This window comes from Crassostrea angulata, chromosome 6, assembly GCF_025612915.1.
Source record: "Crassostrea angulata isolate pt1a10 chromosome 6, ASM2561291v2, whole genome shotgun sequence".
NCBI classification, from domain to species: Eukaryota; Metazoa; Mollusca; class Bivalvia; order Ostreida; family Ostreidae; genus Magallana; species Magallana angulata.
In genome coordinates this window covers 15,960,622-15,979,901 of record NC_069116.1, presented here as the reverse complement: position 1 = coordinate 15,979,901, position 19,280 = coordinate 15,960,622, and the positions used below count along the sequence as shown (strand labels likewise).

The following is a 19,280-nucleotide window of genomic DNA, read 5'->3' as shown; positions in this document are numbered from 1 at the left end:
ATTAAAAAACATGCATCAGTCAGGGAGAGGGGTACTTACTCCGTTTGCCGTGTCGATTATGCTTAAATCGTGTTTTATCTTTACTACACATAATTAACATTTTACATCGTTCTACATTAATTTTTATGAATATAGGAATTATATTGCTTTAAGTATCATCTAATATAGGATTATCTAATTTAAGACATGAAAAACGTGATTCCAATGTGTAAACAAACTGTTCTTCCATCTTGTTTTCAATGCTGGGTTTTACTGCACTCATGCGTAGTGGTGTAATGGATGGCTGATCACATTAATATTTATCAGACGTGTAGCAAAGTTTAGAGACTAAAAACTAAAGACAGATCATGTTTTAAGGGCCTAGAGTTTGTGAAACATCTAATTATGAGAAGCATTGAGTACATTATTACTCAAACTTATGTCAAAAAATTTACTCTAAATACGCCACATATACATTTAATCAGTTTAAATTTACGCAAGTGTTTGTGCTGTTGAAGCTTTTAAACACGTTAGAAACTGAAGTTCCAATACGTATTTTCATATCGGGAACAACAGACCTGCGCCTTTTAAATTTCATCATTTTCCATACATCTTCAGAACCTCAAAAAACGAGAGAACAAAAATAATAATTAGAATAATTGAAATTATAAAACCTTGTTTGTTTTTTTAAACGATTTTTAGAATCTTAGAATCTACAGTATCATTTAAGTGTTGATCATATGAAAGTCAGAAACCTAAAAGAAGAAAAAAAACAAATGTTACGCACACTGAACAGGACTAATACATGAAATAAAACAGAAGGAGTCAGCTTAAGGCAAATTATGTTCGACGCGGAGTAAACACATAATAAAGAATAAAAAGAAAAATTCAATAAGGCTCGACTGGTGATAACACATTGAGATAACGTATTATACGATTATAAGGTGGGCACAAACATTGCTTAAACTAAACCTGAAGATAAAATGGATGGGCTAAAGTCTCCATCATCTCCATCCCCGCAACTCCTTTGTTTATTAAGAAACAAATTGAAGACATGTCTTGTTACTCTTTTTGTAGCCGCAGTTCTTTAGCTCCCGGTCTAAAATATTCGGATGGACGGCCTGGGAAGCTCCATTTGTCGTTTTTGTAAGAGGCTAATAATATTGGTCTGATTTTGTAGATGACATTTAATTTAATTATGCGTAAACGTCACAATATAAAGGACATTTGCTAACATATATTGAGATAAAATTAGTTTTTGATTTATCTTAAATAAACTACATTAAGTACATAAAACCATGTTTATGTAATTATTTTTGTGAGTGAAAGATACGGTGTATGTAACAGTATTATTTTTTTTTAAAGGACGTGCAGAAGTAAGACAAGTATTCCTTTAAAAGGAATAATCTTTCGAAATGGCAAGGCATGAATGAGCTTTACTTTCAGTAGGCAAATTATACTTCCGACTAATATTCCTACGCATACGTAAAAAAAACGGGATTTAAATCATTATGTATGTAACTCTATAAATGTTTTATTTTCAGGATAAACGAATAAGATAACCGTTTTAGTAATCTACGTCTGATTAAAGATTTAAATAAAGTTGTCATTGCATAGTAAATAAAATAGTGCAAGGCGCAATGCGTGCGCAAATAGTTAAATTTGCCGGATGCCTCATGTGGACACAACTGTGATCACAAAAAAGTAGTACTCGACCAAAGCCTCCGATGATTTTACTAAACTCGACGAGTAAAATTGATATCCTATTTTTTAAACCTTTTTTTTGGGGGGGGGGGGGGGGTGAAACCTAGTCTTTCGACTGAAAAACGTTGGCTCGCGCATTTTAATAACTACTGTATCTAAGTTTGTGGACAAGACTGTATTCCACAATCCATCAACTGGCTTAATGATAAGACATTTTAGGTCATATAGCACAGGACACAAGAAATAGGGAGAGATTTTGTCTCAGATTTGATTCACCAATTAATGCTGTTTAGTCTCCAAGACATGGTGGATGCAGTTTTAGAACAAGTGCCACTCCTTTAGTGTTCTAGCAAGATACTGGGGCATAGCGTCTGTAAGAATTTTCCCTATTCTAATTATTTTTATTCATCCGTTCAGAAAAAGACAGGGAAAAAGAGAGAAAAAGATTGATAACTCTTTTTGGAAAATATATAATCTTTAATTAAGTCTCAATTTAATTTTCACAAAGTTTGCTCTTTAAATATTCAAAATATTTCTCCAAATGTATTGATTTATTCAGTGTATGGTATATATAGAACAGATTGATATTGTGCATTGATAAAACGAGTCGAAATTATTGTCTTTTTTAAAAATAATGATAAAGCTCTGCAGGACTGCAATCATTTCAGAAAAGTTGGCACAGTAACTGTATTAGTAGTAGTCTCTAAAGAAATAGGCCATATATTTCTTTTATCAAACATTATACTTTGACCCATGCACGTTGACATTTCATATTAGACATTTACGAAATAGATAAATCGACACATCGTATTGTTAACATTTACATGACCAAGCTTTAAGTCTACAATGATACTATTATTTTCACTACATTCTGCTTAGTTAAAATAATGTAACTGTGTCTCGGGACAGGCCTTCACCACAGTTAAAATACTTCATATATATATCGTAATGTACCAGGAAATTGCAGAATCACTCCAAAACGATTTTGGAAAAAATTAATGAAGCTGCATTGAAATAACAGTTAAATTATTCATAACAAACCATTCTGAGGCTGTAATTACCTTTCATCTAAAAATTTAATTTATACTAATGAAAAATTCAACACCAATATTTTAACTCGTTTCAACTTAACACACCATGTGACATTCGGAACTCTCTGGATTTGTCTTATTAAATGCAAATTAATCTCCCGTATTTTCTTCCATGAACAGAATATTTAGCAAATTTCGAATGAAAATTTACACTTATTTGTATTATCATTTCTGAGTTAGCCATGCAAATGTGATATTGTGGAAACATATACTAAAGAGCTTCCCGTGATGAAGCGTGAATGTAATGCGCATGCGCAAGCTTGTAAAATCCAAACAATCCAGATGATTTCCGGATTTATTTTAGCGATTTTCGTTGATTTTTAATAAGCGAAGCTTGATTTAAAAAAATAAAACAAATTAGCATTGATGTTTAAAATACATAAAATAAAAGACAATACTCTTCCGATTCATCGGTATTAAATGTAAAAAAAAAAAATTGGGTCCACTATTTCAATATGGTAGTATAGAAACTGATGTTTATCAACGATAATTAAGTTAGTTTCACATACTTTATGTATTTGCTAAAAGAAAGATGTAAATATAACAAAAAACAAATGATTTCTTTGATGATTTGTGCGGGCTAAGAAGGTAGTGATCATTGCAGAAAAATACATAGCCCAAATTATTGTTTAATTAAAAGCATTACTTAGTAACAGAATGTCTTGCGACTGCAGGTTGAATAAAGAGTATGTTATGATGTAACGCAGTTAATAAACATACAGTGTATGACCTTCGGTTATTCACGTTTGCCATCAATATGCAGTACAAGCTTAAGCACTCATGAGAAAAAAGGCATTTGCATCGAGCGTTCAAACCAAATCAAATCTTTAAACCACCCAAAACTCTGCACCTTATAAATAGTTAAAAATATATGTTACGTTGGTTAAAAAATATCAATAGCGTGGGAAAAAAAAATTATCGTCTTCGTTCAACAGTAAAAGCAATACCGTATTACATATTACAGAATTTGCAGACAAGATACCTGAACATATTATAAGTAGTTCTCTTGATGTTTGCGTACGAATGTTAAGCAATATTTATTTAATATTATACCCCTGTAAAGCAGTTTCTATATAACTTTATACGGAAAAAAATGCAGCATTTTGACTGTTGAACTGGAGCTGTTAGATTGGAACTGTTAAAAATCGACTGTTAACCGGTGACGTCGCATTCCCCATAAACGAGTTATTCATTAGAAGGGGTATAACAAAACAGCTGTTGACTGTGTCTTGGGCAACAGTTGATCAGTTTGCGAGCCGATCTGACAGATCAACTGTTGCCCTCGACCATAGTTAACAACTGTATACTGTTGTCCACGTTTGAAACCTGTCTTGGAGCTGGAGATTAAAGGTCATAGAAAACGGATTTTTACAGTATTTTTCCCTTATGAATATCAACTTTGTAACATTGAGTATTCATATAAAATATTGGACAAAATTATTTTGAGCATTTAATATAAAATCCAAATAATAAACCAAAGTTGCTAGCTAAAGAAAATCGCATCGTTATTATCGTTCTTGATTTTCCGAATTTGTGAGGTCACATAAGACCATTTAATTTGTCAAACATAGAATCATAACGAAAGATAGACAAAGCGACGAAGATAAATTGATGACGGATGAGTTTTCGGATGAAGGCCCAAATTTTGTTGTCCAGAGTTATCAGTTTGAACCTTTTAATTAAGAAGACAAAAAAATTACAGGTGGAAGATCTGGCTAACCTTTTACAAAATATAAAGTTGCCAAAGTTCATTTTCTCTAATAAATTATTCTTTCATTAAAAAGAAGGTATCATCAAAGAAAAAAAAAGAAAGATTTTATGGTAAAAAAGAAAGAAAATAATTTTCTGCATTGTTAAGTGTGTAGGGTTTTAGTTAAGGATGGGTACAATTGATCAGAAAAGTTTTTAATATACCTCCTTTAATTGCGGGGAAAAAAAGTAAAACAAAATCAACAAAAATAATAATTCAAAACAGCCGACACTCCATATTTTATCATAGAAGTGGTATTTGGCTTCGTGACTTTTGACGGAATGAAAAATAATTCAATATATTGTACCTTTCCTTTGCAAACAAACCCTCATTTATAATTTTAATAATTTGATTTTTTTTTAAATGACATTATAATTTCTGCATTCTAGCCTCAAGATCAGATTTTGGTCAAAATTTTAGTAAGTCATAAAATGATAGTTTTTCATTGTTATTTGAAGACGCTTTTAAGTGTAACATTGCTTCTGTGCCTGACTCTTTGAAATACAACAAGGGACATCAACTAAAAGTTATGCTTCATTTATTCTCCTAAATGTTTCAGGTATTATCATTTTTAATAAGGCACATGTAAAAAAGAAGTCATAAGTAGAAATCTAAGCCTTTACATACAATATTCATATATATTTACATTTTCAACTGCCTTTGTCTGTGATAACATTACGAATCAATTTTGAACCATAAAACCCAAAACCTTCATAAATCATGAGTGACACAAAATGGGCGACAGACAGACAGGGAATTACTAGTACCTAATGTATTAACTTTCTTGCCCATGTGTCACAACAAATCGAGCCCAATAAGACTTTGAAATATAAAACTTTAAAAGTTAACTTTGGATCTAAATAAACATGGAATATTCATTGACATCGTTTTCTAGGGAGGCTTAGGTTAGAAGCCTTCTTTAGATCTGCTCGGGTAGCTAATAGGTTACATGTAAGCATGTGGTTACCTACTGACTATTTTAAAAAGTAATAGTAATTTTCGTATACATATATATTTGAAATCGTATTATACAACGCTGATAAAAAATTTCATAGCAAAACCCAAATCTAATAAAATTAATTGGGAATTCATAGACCCAGTTATGAAAGTCACATTAAAGTTAATAAAATGTTTAACCAAACAAAATATGTGGACATCTTTAATTTTTTAAATAATAATATATACAAAATAGTATTCAATATGCACTTGCCTCTATGCATTTTTCATTTACATTTTGATAAATCATGTAAAATATTCAGATTATTAAAATATCGAACGTTTGAAATACTATAATTCAGTCCAAAGTGCAGTCATTTTTACCAAAAATACAGCTCAATGAATTGTGTGTGATCCCTGTGTGTCTGTTTGTATAATGGTCTTTTATTGACACGAGACGGGGGCCCAATTCTTGCCAGCAAGTCTTCCATAAGTCTGTGACTTTTGTCTGCAAAATCTAAGGTCATCTTTAAACGGAGAAAAGCCTTTAGGGGAGATACGTCAAAATCTCCTGCCCTCAATTGATCAAAATTGATGACAATTAGGTTTCGCTCATTAGAGTTAGTTTTGAAATTGTTCCAAGCATGTCGCCATTCCAAATTTGCATAAAGCGTGTTTAAATCTTCCTCACCTGATTTGAATTCTGATGTTAGAAGAACAATAACATCCCTGCTCTTTGATAACATTTGAACAATCAGTTCTTCTTTAAAGTCTCCCAAAATGTTATCACTGCATGGAAAGTATGTGTTATACCCGAGTCTTTTTAGTTTATGGGTTAAAACCGTCTTTGCCCATAAAAGTGCCTCATTATTATTTTCATTTACAACGATATAGATATCGTAATGCAACGATACCGCATTTTCTCTGCCAATGGTGGGGTTTTTGAGAATAAGGACTAATTCATACCGGTAATGGTAGAGTACTAACGTACCAACCGACAGAAGAATTAAAAATGAAGCTAGACCGATAGCAACGTAGATTAGGAACTGGTCGACCGCGCAATCCAATGCATCAAAGTTAAATGAAATAATAGGAATATTCCCCCCAGATGCTTTACAGTACAATTCGTTGTGATTAAAATTATCAGATTTTGCAGAAATCCATTCTTTTACCCATTTGGACGAGCAGTCACAGGTTATGTTGCAAATGCCTAATTTCACTTGATGTTGGTCTAATTGTTTAAACGTGTTCGGAATTTTCTCCAGATTCGTGCAATTTAAACTGATATCAACGTTGTATTTTATTCGGTTTGCCAAACCCGATGAGATCCGCTGAAGCGGATTATTGTTAATTTCTATCTTTTTAAGTTGAGTTAAATATTCCAGGTCGCCTAATTCTTGTATTAAATTGTTCTTCATCAATAGCTCAATATTACTGAAAGCCGGAAGTTTGGAGGGCATTGTTGTTAACCCTACTCCTGTACAGTTTACAACAGTTCGCCTCTCGCTTGGCTGTTCGTAACAATGACAACCAAGAGGACATCCACTGGAAACTGAAATATTGCATATAAAGTTATCCAATTTGTTTTTCATGGCCATATCTGCAATAGAGACCCCTGAAAGCTCGGGGGGTTCTTTGCACGTTATATTGAAAAAATCTCTCCATAATGTGGGTAAAAAGGGTTTCACTTTCTCCAAAAATGGTTGCATTTTACAGTCGCAGATCCAGTTTGCTCCTCGAAAATCAAAAGAATACTTAAGAACCTTTCCAATCAGATTAAGGTCATAAAAGCCCAAATCAGTAAAGTTAAGCCATGTTTGAAACTCGTTGTCAGCTAAATCGACATAACCTCCGTCGCCATAAATTTTATTTGGATCAATTTGAAAAGAAACTTCATTTGTAAAATCGGTCATTTTATTGTCTGAGTAATCGATTTTACAGAATGGCTTTTCAAGGACGAAGTTGGTTATGTCTATGGTCTGCATTTGGTTTTGACGGAAATTTGCACTATGAAGAAACAGCGAGGTATCTGACATGGTGTTCGGTTCAAGCACTTTTATGACGTTGTTTGACAAATCTAACACTCGTAACATCGACAAACCGGAAAAAGTTTCGTTTTTAACCTGTGTTATTTTATTTCGCGCTAATACGAGCGTGTCCAAATTTTTTAAGCAGCTGGTATTTTCAAGAAATTTAATGGCGTTTTGTGATAGGTCAAGTTTTACCAATTTTTGTCCAAAATCACAAACATTTCCAGGGATTTCGCTGAGGAATCCGTATGTATGAATCAATATCTGGTACTTGTAGTTCATGAAATGTTCTATCGAAATGATAAATGCTGTTCCGCGCCTCCTTCTATACTCTACATTGAGTAATTCAACGTCCGTAAGATCCAGTTCCCAGACAGGTTTCATACCACATCGACAACATCGTTTTACTCTGTGTATGAATACTTCTTTATCACAGTCAGAAGGACAAAACAGATTTGTTCGGTTTGGATTTGTTGTATCTGTCCAGGGTCTGAACAAATGTCCAAAACTAACAAATCCATGCGTAGTTTGTAAAATCACAAAAAAGAAAATAGAAATTAGCATTGTTTCTCATTCGTTCTTGCACATCAAGAGAACTATTATGTTCAGCTATCTGAACAGTATTTAAACATGGTATGATATTGCTTTTTTTTAGTTACAAAGAGGGTTAAAATCTCTTTTTGAGGTTTTCCCATGCTCTTGATATTTAAAAAGAACGTATTGAAGCATATTATTTATAAAATGCTGGCTATTTGGTAGTTTAAAGATTTGATTTGAATGTATGACATAAAGGTTTTGATCTCATCAAAGCCCTTGTATTGATTGATATCAAATGTGTATAAATGTAGATCATAAAGTGTATAGATTTTAATCTTTATAAGTTAGCATAACCTACCTACTTTTTTCATTCATCTAGCAACTGCAAAACATTCTGCGTTTAGAATTTCTGAAATTTCCCAGCGACCACAAATGTTGAATCGACACCTTAGAGAAATAGAGCAAATTGGTGCAGAACTTTTGATGGGCCAATGAAAAAGTGGGTGATGTTTTAAGTAAGTTTAATCATGATCTTTGCAATTAAGAAATGATTCGGTCGCTTCTCTCCCTTCTCCCTTTAGTCTTCAGAAACTAATAAGAGGCATCGAATTTTAACATCTAATAATACTTTATTAATTAATAAACATAACTGATATACGTCTACTTTAAGACGTCCATATTTGCACGATTCATGCAGTCATCATAAACATCATCCTTCACTCTCTTCTAGGGTCTTCAATGTAGACGAAAAAATGAACTATTTCACCTGTATTGTTTCACCTGTTTTCCATTTCTGTAACTTTGATAAGTATAGAAGGGAATCTAAATTATCGGGGTTCGATTTTTCAATAATGTTAAAAGTATATTCAAAGAACATTAAAAAATTAAACTCTTTAAACCTGATTAAAACATGGATTTTGAGTGGACTGTTTACACGAATACATATAAGATTACTAAATTTAATCATTTTTGTCTTCGTAGGCAAATAATGAAAAACTGAGTTATCCGACAACCGAGCCCCTGTGTTTAAATCTATTTTATCGTTTAGTCAAACTAAAGAGTGAAAACCAAAGTTATCTTAAGAGTATACTGAATAAAGGTGTCCAAAATCATTATTACGTACATAGAAACACGAAACCCTCAATAGTCATGTAAGATGATTAAATAGTTGTTATGTGTTGAAACGATAAACATGTTAGAATCTAATATAATTTGTGTGTGTTAAAAATAAAATGAAATATAACTTTTTACTTGGTGCAATAAGTATTTAAAAATATGCATATAATTTTTTACAGTGAACTTCTCATGTTTTTGATATGATTACACTGATTCTGATTTTAAGACAAACATTTCTTTTCATTCATACCTGTTATATTCTCTGTTTCTACCAAATAATAAAATTGGTTACGTATTTCCCAGTTTCTGGGGGGTGAGGTGGTAGTATCAATGCAGATTTTTTATGTTCTTTAAAAGGGGGTGTCAGACCTCTTCTTAATATCTTGCACTCTAGATCTACGCTCGAGTGAAAAGGTTTTATGTCGTTCTGTTGTATTATTTTGATTGCTGGTATCTGACCTTATATGCTTATCTTTAGAAAACTTCTTATGGCCCAAAAAAACTGGAAAATTTTACAATATTTAGGATAAATAAATGTTTGGCGACCATTTATGTTCAACTAACAGTAGCAGTGCTGTGCTGCAATATGATTTACCATTATGAGTGATGAATAATTATATCTAAACCGTCAAACAAGAGACATATAGAAAACTTTTACCGAAAAATGACTTCAGATATGTCAGAAGATGTCCCAAGATAAAATCAATTCAAAATGACAAATAGCCTAATTTCATTAACAAAAAAAGATATACTAATAAAAATTGCTCTAGCATAATATGTTGTATATCATTGTTATTAATGTTATTGTAATTATTATTATTGTTATTATTAACATAATTATTATTATTACAATAATTATTATTATTGTAATTATTATTATTGTTATTATTAACATAATTATTATTATTACAATAATTATTATTATTAATGTTTCTGATTCTGTACAAATATTTGATTCCAAAATATTCCTCGTACATTTTACTTCAAATATCTTTACCTTTCTTTTAATATCAAGAACCCCGTAAAGTGAAGTACTGTAGTTTGTCGAAAATGCAACTCTTGATGTTATTCGACTTTTTTCCTGAAAATTTCTTGCATCCCATATTGTAATTACCGAATGTATCGCTTGCTGCTTTGTTTTACATACATTATTAACACAAACAGACATTTCTTCTAAATCTGACTGAATAGCGTCTACCGCTGAAGTATCAATATTCTTACAGAAATCTTGTGCTTTGCTGACCATAATTTTACAGTTGGTTGGTTTTCACCTATACACTCGTTTGTTGACAAGTTTTTACAATGAGAAAATGAAAACGAAATTGGGTTGTGAACATCAGATTACACATTACAGAAATCAAGGACAGCAAACTCTCATATAGATTCAAATGTATATGTACTAGCTAGGACATAATCAATGGTACTACTGTTTTTGCATGTTAATCACCAATGTTCTTATCATTATACATACGAACATTTACTATATACATATCATTGTTTTTACAGAGTTCAATCAACTTGTAACCGTAATTGTTGACAGTATGGTCTTGTGCAGTTCTTTCTAATGCTACACTGCATTTTTCAAATAACAATTTCAAGTAGCAATATCAGGTAGAAAAATATCTTCACAGTTATTTACATGCATTAAATAGTTATCGGGTGTATAAAAATTAGGTAAATGACCAACTCTAGCATTAAAATCACCAAACAAACAAATATTTTCCTTATCCTTTGTAATGGACAACAGCTCTTGTTCAATATCGGAAAAACAGTCTATGTATGATTAAAAAACTTCTATGACGTCACCCATTGTATTTAGTCAACGTTTATTTTCACTATTCAACCAGTAGGTGTTGGATATATAAATATCCAACTGATAGGAGTTGGATATTTTTAATATCCAACCGTCAATCAGTTGGATATTCAAATATCCAACAGGGCATAAAACAAAGAAAACTGAAAAAAATGTTGAAACGTGTATTTCCAATATTAATCCAAATTTATGAAACAGAATTTTGTCATCCATAAATGTATATCCGATAAGCCACGAATAATTTTTTTGCAGGATTTCTCCTTTTCTTAATTTTGATAGATTCGGGATCACATATAAGCCACTTTCATAAACTTTTAGACTTCCTCTTTGAACCTTGAACCATATCACTCTTTCTAATTACAATATAGGAAATATTGTCGCACTATGACTTCATAAGACTCCTATCAATATTTTTAGATAAATCATCGTCTGTTAATTGACGTCAAAATTCTGATTTTTCCTTTCTCCTTGCAAGTTTAAAATATTCAAACGGTATCCATGTCTTTCCAGGAACTGAGGATCTCTATATACATTGTACAAGTGTGTACTTTGCGTTAAAAAATTCATCTTCTAAATCTATGTCTGCTCAGTACAGCGGTATGGTTTTCTATAACATGCGCACCTGTTCACTCGTCCATGATTAAAAAGGTGTGTTTGGTTAGGCTATTGTGTATGGTATTGCTGGAATTTTACTTTTGTATGACATCATGCACAGTTGGATATATGAATGGGTCAATGCTTCTTAGAGGCTCAAATGGGGGAATTTTGTTAAGTAAGATAAATAACGAGATGGTGTTGAATAGTTTAGAGAAAACATCCCCTCCTCGGGCCGAAGGCCCGAGGAGGGGATGTTTTCTCTAAACTATTCAACACCATCTCGTTATTTATCCATTACATATTTGCTGCCCTCCGGTGGAATATAAATAACACCACATAGTAAATCATCTTTAGTATTCAATAAAACTTTGCTTAACTTACACCAAAGAACATATTTACAATCTGTATTTATGATATTTACATATTTAACAAAATCATCTTTAACAACTAGCATAATGCCACCGGAGCGGGTTTTCGTTAGTTTCTTCCTGTTTTTCATAAATGTGACAAATCTGGGTATCTCTATTTTGTCGGTGTCGTCAGTTTTCGTTTCGGTCAGTCCCACGATATCATGTTTATTAATCAAATTTGCAAATTCACCGTAATTGAGAAACCAAAGAACGAAAATAAACTATTGTAAAAAAAAAAAACAAAGGAATCGTACGATAATTAAAAATAATAATCAAAATCATGGTAATTACAAAGCCGTGTTTTTCAACAAAAAAAATTAAATCTACTGTATCGTTTTGAAATTGAACACATAAAATTCAGAAACCTAAAGAAAAGATGAACAAACTTTATGCACATTTAGGAGGGCTTATGCAGGAGAAAAAAACGAGTCGACGAAAGGCAAACTTATATCTGACGCGGAGAAAACCCATAATAAAGAACAAAAGCTAATAGTAATGATCGACTGATGATAACAAATTGAGAAAAGGTATTTTACAATTATAAGGTGGGCACAAACATTGCTTTACATACACCTAAATATAAAGTGTATGGGCTTTATATTCCCGCAACTCCTTTGTTTATTAATAAACAAATTGAAGACATGTCCTTTCACTCTTTTTGTAGACGTAACGAATTATCTTTCTACTGTATACTTTTCAATGTGTTGAACAGTTTTTTGTGGATGCCAATGAGTACTATTGCTCAGTCATACCGATTGTCGTCTAAATTTTACAATGTAGATTACTTTTATCAAGTAAAACAACCGAAATTTTTTTTGTTTCTTCAACACATCAGTTTTGTTTTGGCTTCAAATTAAATTATAAACTATTTTCAGCATTTTAATCGGTAAGTTACAGTCTGTTTTAAAGAGGCTAATATATTGGTCTGATTTTGTAGATGACATTATTATATTAAACTTAGTACTTAGGCATCCATGTAACTGAGGTGGCCAATTTGATGTTTCTTTTGATGGTACATATCAATTTAAATAGCTATTAGATTAGACGCTTGAATGATTATTGAATCATATCAATAATTATTTTAAGACGTTTGTTTCATAGTCATTAAACTTGAACTGTTAATTAGACACAGGACACTGACTTATCGTGGAACAAGACACGTTTGAATTCATTATACATTACATTTACGAAGCTCAATTATGTGCAAGAGTCACAAGAGGACATTTTCATACAAACATTAAGATAAAATTATTTTTTTATTTATCTTATATAAACTACATTATGTACATAAAACTATGTTGATGTAATTATGTTTTTGAGTTAAAGATACGGTGTATGTAACAGTATTATAATTTTGCTTAAAGGACGCGCAGAAGTAAGAAAACGGAGTACTCGACCCTAGCCTCCAATCAATCGACAAAACTCTACGAGAAAAATAATATCCTATTTTAAAACCGTTTTTCGGGGGGGGGGGGGGGGGGGGGTCTCGACTGAAAAACGTTGGCTCGCGCTTTTTAATAACTATTGTATCTTAGTTTGTGGACAAAACTGTATTCAACACAATCCATCAACTTGCTTAAAGATATGAACTTTTACAAGAACCTAGGTCATATAGCACAGGACACAAGAGATACGGATTTTGTCCAGATTTGATTCCTCAACTAAAGCTGTTTAGGCTCTAAGACAGAGTGGATGCAGTTTAGAACAAGTGCTACTACTTCAGTTTTCTTGCAAGGAATGGGGCGAAGCATTTGTAAGAAGTTTCTTACTTTAATTATTTTTATTCATTCGTGCAGAGAAAGACAGGGAAAGAGAGAAAAAGATAGAAAACTTTTTGGAAAATATTAATCTTTTATCAAATCCAAATACAAAAGTTTGCTCTATAAAATATTCAAATTATTTCTCCAAATGTATTGATTTACTCAGTGTGTGGTATATATAGAACAGATTGATATTGTGCTTTAATAAAACGAGTCGAAATTATTTGGGTTTTTTTTAATAATTAAGCTCTTCAGGCTAAGTCTGGGACTGCACTCATTGCGGAAAATTTGGCACAGGTGCCTCTTTAATAGTCCTCTCTTTCTTTAGAGTAGACATTTTCTTATTGTAAATATTTTACTTGTATAGAACCTTCTTAATGTATTCAATGTATAATGAAGGGATATTGAACAATTTTGAATCATTTTAAACCAGTAAAATATGTATTGCTAGACAACAATGAAAGTGAAATGAACCATATTCACATGACTGACAACATATAAGAAGCCGGTCATTTTGCACCTCAAAATTTTTTAAAGAGTTATCTCCCGCTGTTGAAAAAAGAAAATTTTCATTTTGTCAAAAAATCTGCGGTAAATGATTCATTTTATTTCATATTTTAATAAAGAGAAAGTTTATGCATGTGTCGTGAGGAAAACTTGTTTTCAAATTAACTAAAATTATATTTTTGAATATTTTGATTTACCATTATAATAACTTGTAAGTAAAGCTATCAAATCTTCTTTTAATCCGATGGCATGTCTCAATTTACTTTTAGGAGTAAGTGTTATGTAACATTACATATATTATTTACCTTCTGTCAGGGTTGCTAAAATCTATGTCTTTTATGTTTTGTCATCTATTGCTCTTGTAAGTAATTGATCTGTTAGGTAAATTCTGTAGGTGAAAAAGTTTAATGAACAAGGATTTTATTAGATTGCTCAAAGCTAGCTATCCTTTGTGTTCGGATTAAGTATAGTCCGAGTTTCTATCACCTCTAATGTGTTGTCAAATTGTTACGTAATCAATTAGCCATCATCATGCGCGCTTCGTATGAACACATGTGCGCTGGTGACTTTTACACCCCTAAACAAAAGAATAATTTAAAGAAAAAATTTCATTGGTTAATTCTTACAAAATCGCATTTTCGGCAAACTGGGTACGCGTCCCCGTGTCGGTCACTTTTCCATATTGAATAAAACCGCACGGACGTAAAACCTTATTAATCTTCTATATTCAGGACTTCTCCTTATCATTTGATAAGAAGCGCCATTGGCCAAAAAAAGAAGGGAAGAGCACCCCCCGTAATATTTGGTGGATAAACCTAAGGGTAACGACACCCGGGACTGCTACATATATTTTGTAGTAGTCAGATCCTGGACCTCTACAACAGTTTAGCGAGTTTCCCTAGATTCAGAGTCTACAGATGAAGAATACAATTTAAACTAGATTCAACATGGAATATTCTTTCCGACCGCAGTGGAGACAGAAGAAGTTCAGCTTCCCCTCATGTCAACGTCCAGTGTGCGGAAGGTGCGGAAACGTGCATCCCAACGTTTTATGTTTCGCGTTCAACCAGAAGTGTTACCGATGTCACAGAATTGGACATTATTCCAGAATGTGTTTTACACAGATGAAGAAACCAACAAAATGTGTTGAAAAGGAAGCAGTTTTGAGTCGTAAAAAGAAACGACTGTGCAAATATCTTGAAAACAAACGTACTTTGAGAGAATTGCCGTTTAATTTACTTCGTAACAATCAATTTCATTCTTTGTTTGATACCTCACGTATTCTACGAACTGAGCTACACAGCATTAAGATTAAGCTACGCATGTTCAATCAACTTACGAAGAGTACGGCTGAAAATCTACAAAGTGCTAAGTCTGAGAACGCAAGACTTCAAAGTGAAAATACGGATTTGAGAACAAAGCTCCAAGAAAACTCGAAACGTTCTGATATTGATATGTATGTGAAGAAAATTCAAAAATTAGAAGCAGAGGCACACGGTGATAAAGTACTCATAGATATAATGCAGAGGAGACTAAAAGATATCGGGAGTGAACATTCTCAATATGTAATGAAAATTCAGACAGAGACTGACGATACAACCAAACGGCTGAGGGAACAAAACAACGCCCTGCTGCAGACGATTTGGGTATTGGAGTGTGATAACGAACATCTAGAGGCCGTGTTGAACGATAAACAACTTGACCGCCGATTTCAACCACACAGCCAGCAAAGAAGAAAACAACGCGGCAACCGTCGATGATAAAAATTCAAAACACGAGGACGTGTTTTACGCGGACGCGAAGCATGTGTCACGGTGTGAAATTCAATCTTTCGGGCTATTTTTAATTATTGTGTAAATTATGTTTTTTGGACTTTGTGTTAATTGTTACAAAAACTTTTCATCTATTTCGACAACTGTTTTATAAACGTTATAAATTCCGTGCAGCATTTATCCCACCTGAGGCACAATCAGTGATGGACAGCTAATCTTTTAAATGACTTGTTTATGTTTATTGACACTTAAGCTTCTTTCATCTTATTAATCCTTTTATGTACATGCTGCTAAAATGTCCCGAGTCACTCAATAGCTGTTTGATAATTGATTTACTTACATCTGTACTTCTTATGTTAATCCTTCATTGTGTTGTTCCATTGTTCATTATATATTATTCTGAATTGTCAATTATAGTCAGTTGGAATCAGACCTTCGGTGCTGATGCATACCAAACTCATGTAAAAGTATATTTCATGTAAAGTCTATATAAAAGTCTGAAAACTAAAACGTGTGTTGGCTTGTTGGAGGTTTTATGAGGCTGGGTTCAACAACAAGAGAATAAGCTCACGGTTGGCCCAGTGTCAGTACTATACGGGAGAGAGCACCCCCCGTAATATTTGGTGAGTGATCTTCCCTTCTTTTTTTGGCCAATGGCGCTTCTTATCAAATGATAAGGAGAAGTCCTGAATATAGATGAAAAATGAAGATTAATAAGGTTTTACGTCCGTGCGGTTTTATTCAATATGGAAAAGTGACCGACACGGGAACGCGTACCCAGTTTGCCGAAAATGCGATTTTGTAAGAATTAACCAATGAAATTCTTTCTTTAAATTATTCTTTTGTTTAGGGGTGTAAAAGTCACCAGCGCACATGTGTTCATACGAAGCGCGCATGATGATGGCTAATTGATTACGTAACAATTTGACAACACATTAGAGGTGATAGAAACTCGGACTATACTTAATCCGAACACAAAGGATAGCTAGCTTTGAGCAATCTAATAAAATCCTTGTTCATTAAACTTTTTCACCTACAGAATTTACCTAACAGATCAATTACTAACAAGAGCAATAGATGACAAAACATAAAAGACATAGATTTTAGCAACCCTGACAGAAGGTAAATAATATATGTAATGTTACATAACACTTACTCCTAAAAGTAAATTGTGACATGCCATCGGATTAAAAGAAGATTTGATAGCTTTACTTACAAGTTATTATAATGGTAAATCAAAATATTCAAAAATATAATTTTAGTTAATTTGAAAACAAGTTTTCCTCACGACAAATGTCTTTTACTAATTAACAATTTTTAATTGCCAATGAGTCCATGACTACTTACCCCCTTTGCCACGATAGGTTTGGTCCCCAAACCAGAAATTAAAAGGAAAAAAAATTGTAAAAATATCTGTAACTGTAAGTATATGAAGGAACAAGATTGTGAAAAATAAAGGAGAAAAAAAAGAAAAATGCATAAAAATATATAGCATATAAACCAATAAAAATGAATATTCTAAACTACATGGTTACACAGGCATAAAAAAAGGGAAAAAAAAAATCAACATATGTACACCAGTCCTGTTAATCATTTAAGACCACTGTCCAAGGATTAAATAACACATATAAAATTGTACCAGCTGAAAGAAAAACAGCAATTAACACAAGTCAAGCATGTCACCTGAGTCAACCTGATCTTGAATTACAGTTGAAAAACCTTGATGAGTTACCATGACATAAGCACAAAATGGTTCTTTCAAAATTTTGAGTAATTTTCGATATATAAGATAATTAACAGGAATTTGAGAAGGGACTGTAATTGATTTATTTGATAATTTATCAATAATTTCAAAAGGAGACCAATCTGCTTTTAGTTGACGAGATGTAAAATTAGATGCAGATAGTCTATGAATGATTGGTTTTTGAATTAGGTAATAGGATGGACACAGTGGTAAAACTATTCATGGAATGATAACACATTCACCACCTGATGTTAGCTCTAAAATGACTTTAGTGTTTTTGGATGGTTTAGATTTATAAAGAAAGTAAATGACAATTAACTGAATAAAAATGATAATAAAACAAATGACCAAAATAGCATGAATCCAAGACAGTTCAGACTTGAAGACATTTTCTAAGGAAGAAGATGCTTTGATATCAGGTGCAGGAGTAGCTTTATGATAAATGAATGAGGGCAGTGATTGAGAGTGAACACTGGTAACATTCTTAACAATTAACAAAGCTAATGCTAATGTTTTAACTCTGTGCATGAAAAGTGCACAAATCAACAAGTTTAAATCCAGGTGATATGAATAAAATGGAAACAAGAAGCTGGTATTTGACAATGATTGTAAGATTGATATGAACATGTTAATCAAGGTATTGTAAGTTTCAAAATAGGGAACTACAGGTGCTTGTTTAAGCTTGAGAGAAGACAGGTTTGTTAAGTTGTTAAATGCATTATTACCACCATTTAAGCTTTGTGGTAAATAAAAGGAGTAAGGTAGATTAGAATAAATATATGCAACATGCTTTATACCAAATGAACAACTGGAGATGGCTCTTTGCTCATTAGGAAGGGATTGTGATGCAACCATGAGTATTGGGAAGACAATTAAAACTAGAAGAGGCACGAGCTTTAAGGTGTACCAGAAATCTACAAAAGTTAAGATGGAAAAAAAAAATGTTAGATGTGGTAATTGTCAATGACTGAGAGGTTGATCAGACCTAACAATCTAGCACTAATGAACAACAGAAACTGTTAGATGGTAACATTACCATATCCAATATTACAAATTTAGAATTTAAAAAAAATTATCAATGCAAGTCCAAAGTAAGTTTGAAAAAGGTCGACCGAATTTCTGATATTTTAACTTTATGAACTCTATTAAATCCTCGGGTATACCAATTAAATTTGAATTATAATCCCAATAACTATTAATTACCTCAATCAAAACAATGTAACATATGGGGGTACCAAGATGAATGAATGGTGAATTTTGTTTACTGTTGAACAATTTAATGTTCAGTTATTTAAAGCATGTATAATTATGGACTCATTGGCAATTAAAAATTGTTAATTAGTAAAAGACACATGTATTAACCAAGAGATTTTTACAAATTTTAAGTTACTTTTCACAATATCTTATTAAAACATACGTTGCCCATAGACTTCAATGCAAAATTCAAGGTGTAATTAGTTGGACCATAATAAATATTTTGAAAATTCCTTTGGTGGAGTATTTTTATTTGATAACACCTTCAAAATGATATCAT

The 19,280-nt window shown here is 32.3% G+C and overlaps 1 protein-coding gene across 1 annotated transcript; it reads right to left on the bottom strand.

Moving 5' to 3' along the window:
* Positions 1–5,739: 5,739 nt before the first annotated feature.
* On the bottom strand, positions 5,740–8,093 carry LOC128189375 (uncharacterized). Its single transcript, XM_052860960.1, has one exon. It carries the CDS (start codon positions 8,052–8,054, stop codon positions 5,841–5,843), a length of 2,214 nt encoding a protein of 737 aa, XP_052716920.1. The 5' UTR covers positions 8,055–8,093; the 3' UTR covers positions 5,740–5,840.
* Between the last annotated feature and the right edge of the window lie 11,187 nt (positions 8,094–19,280).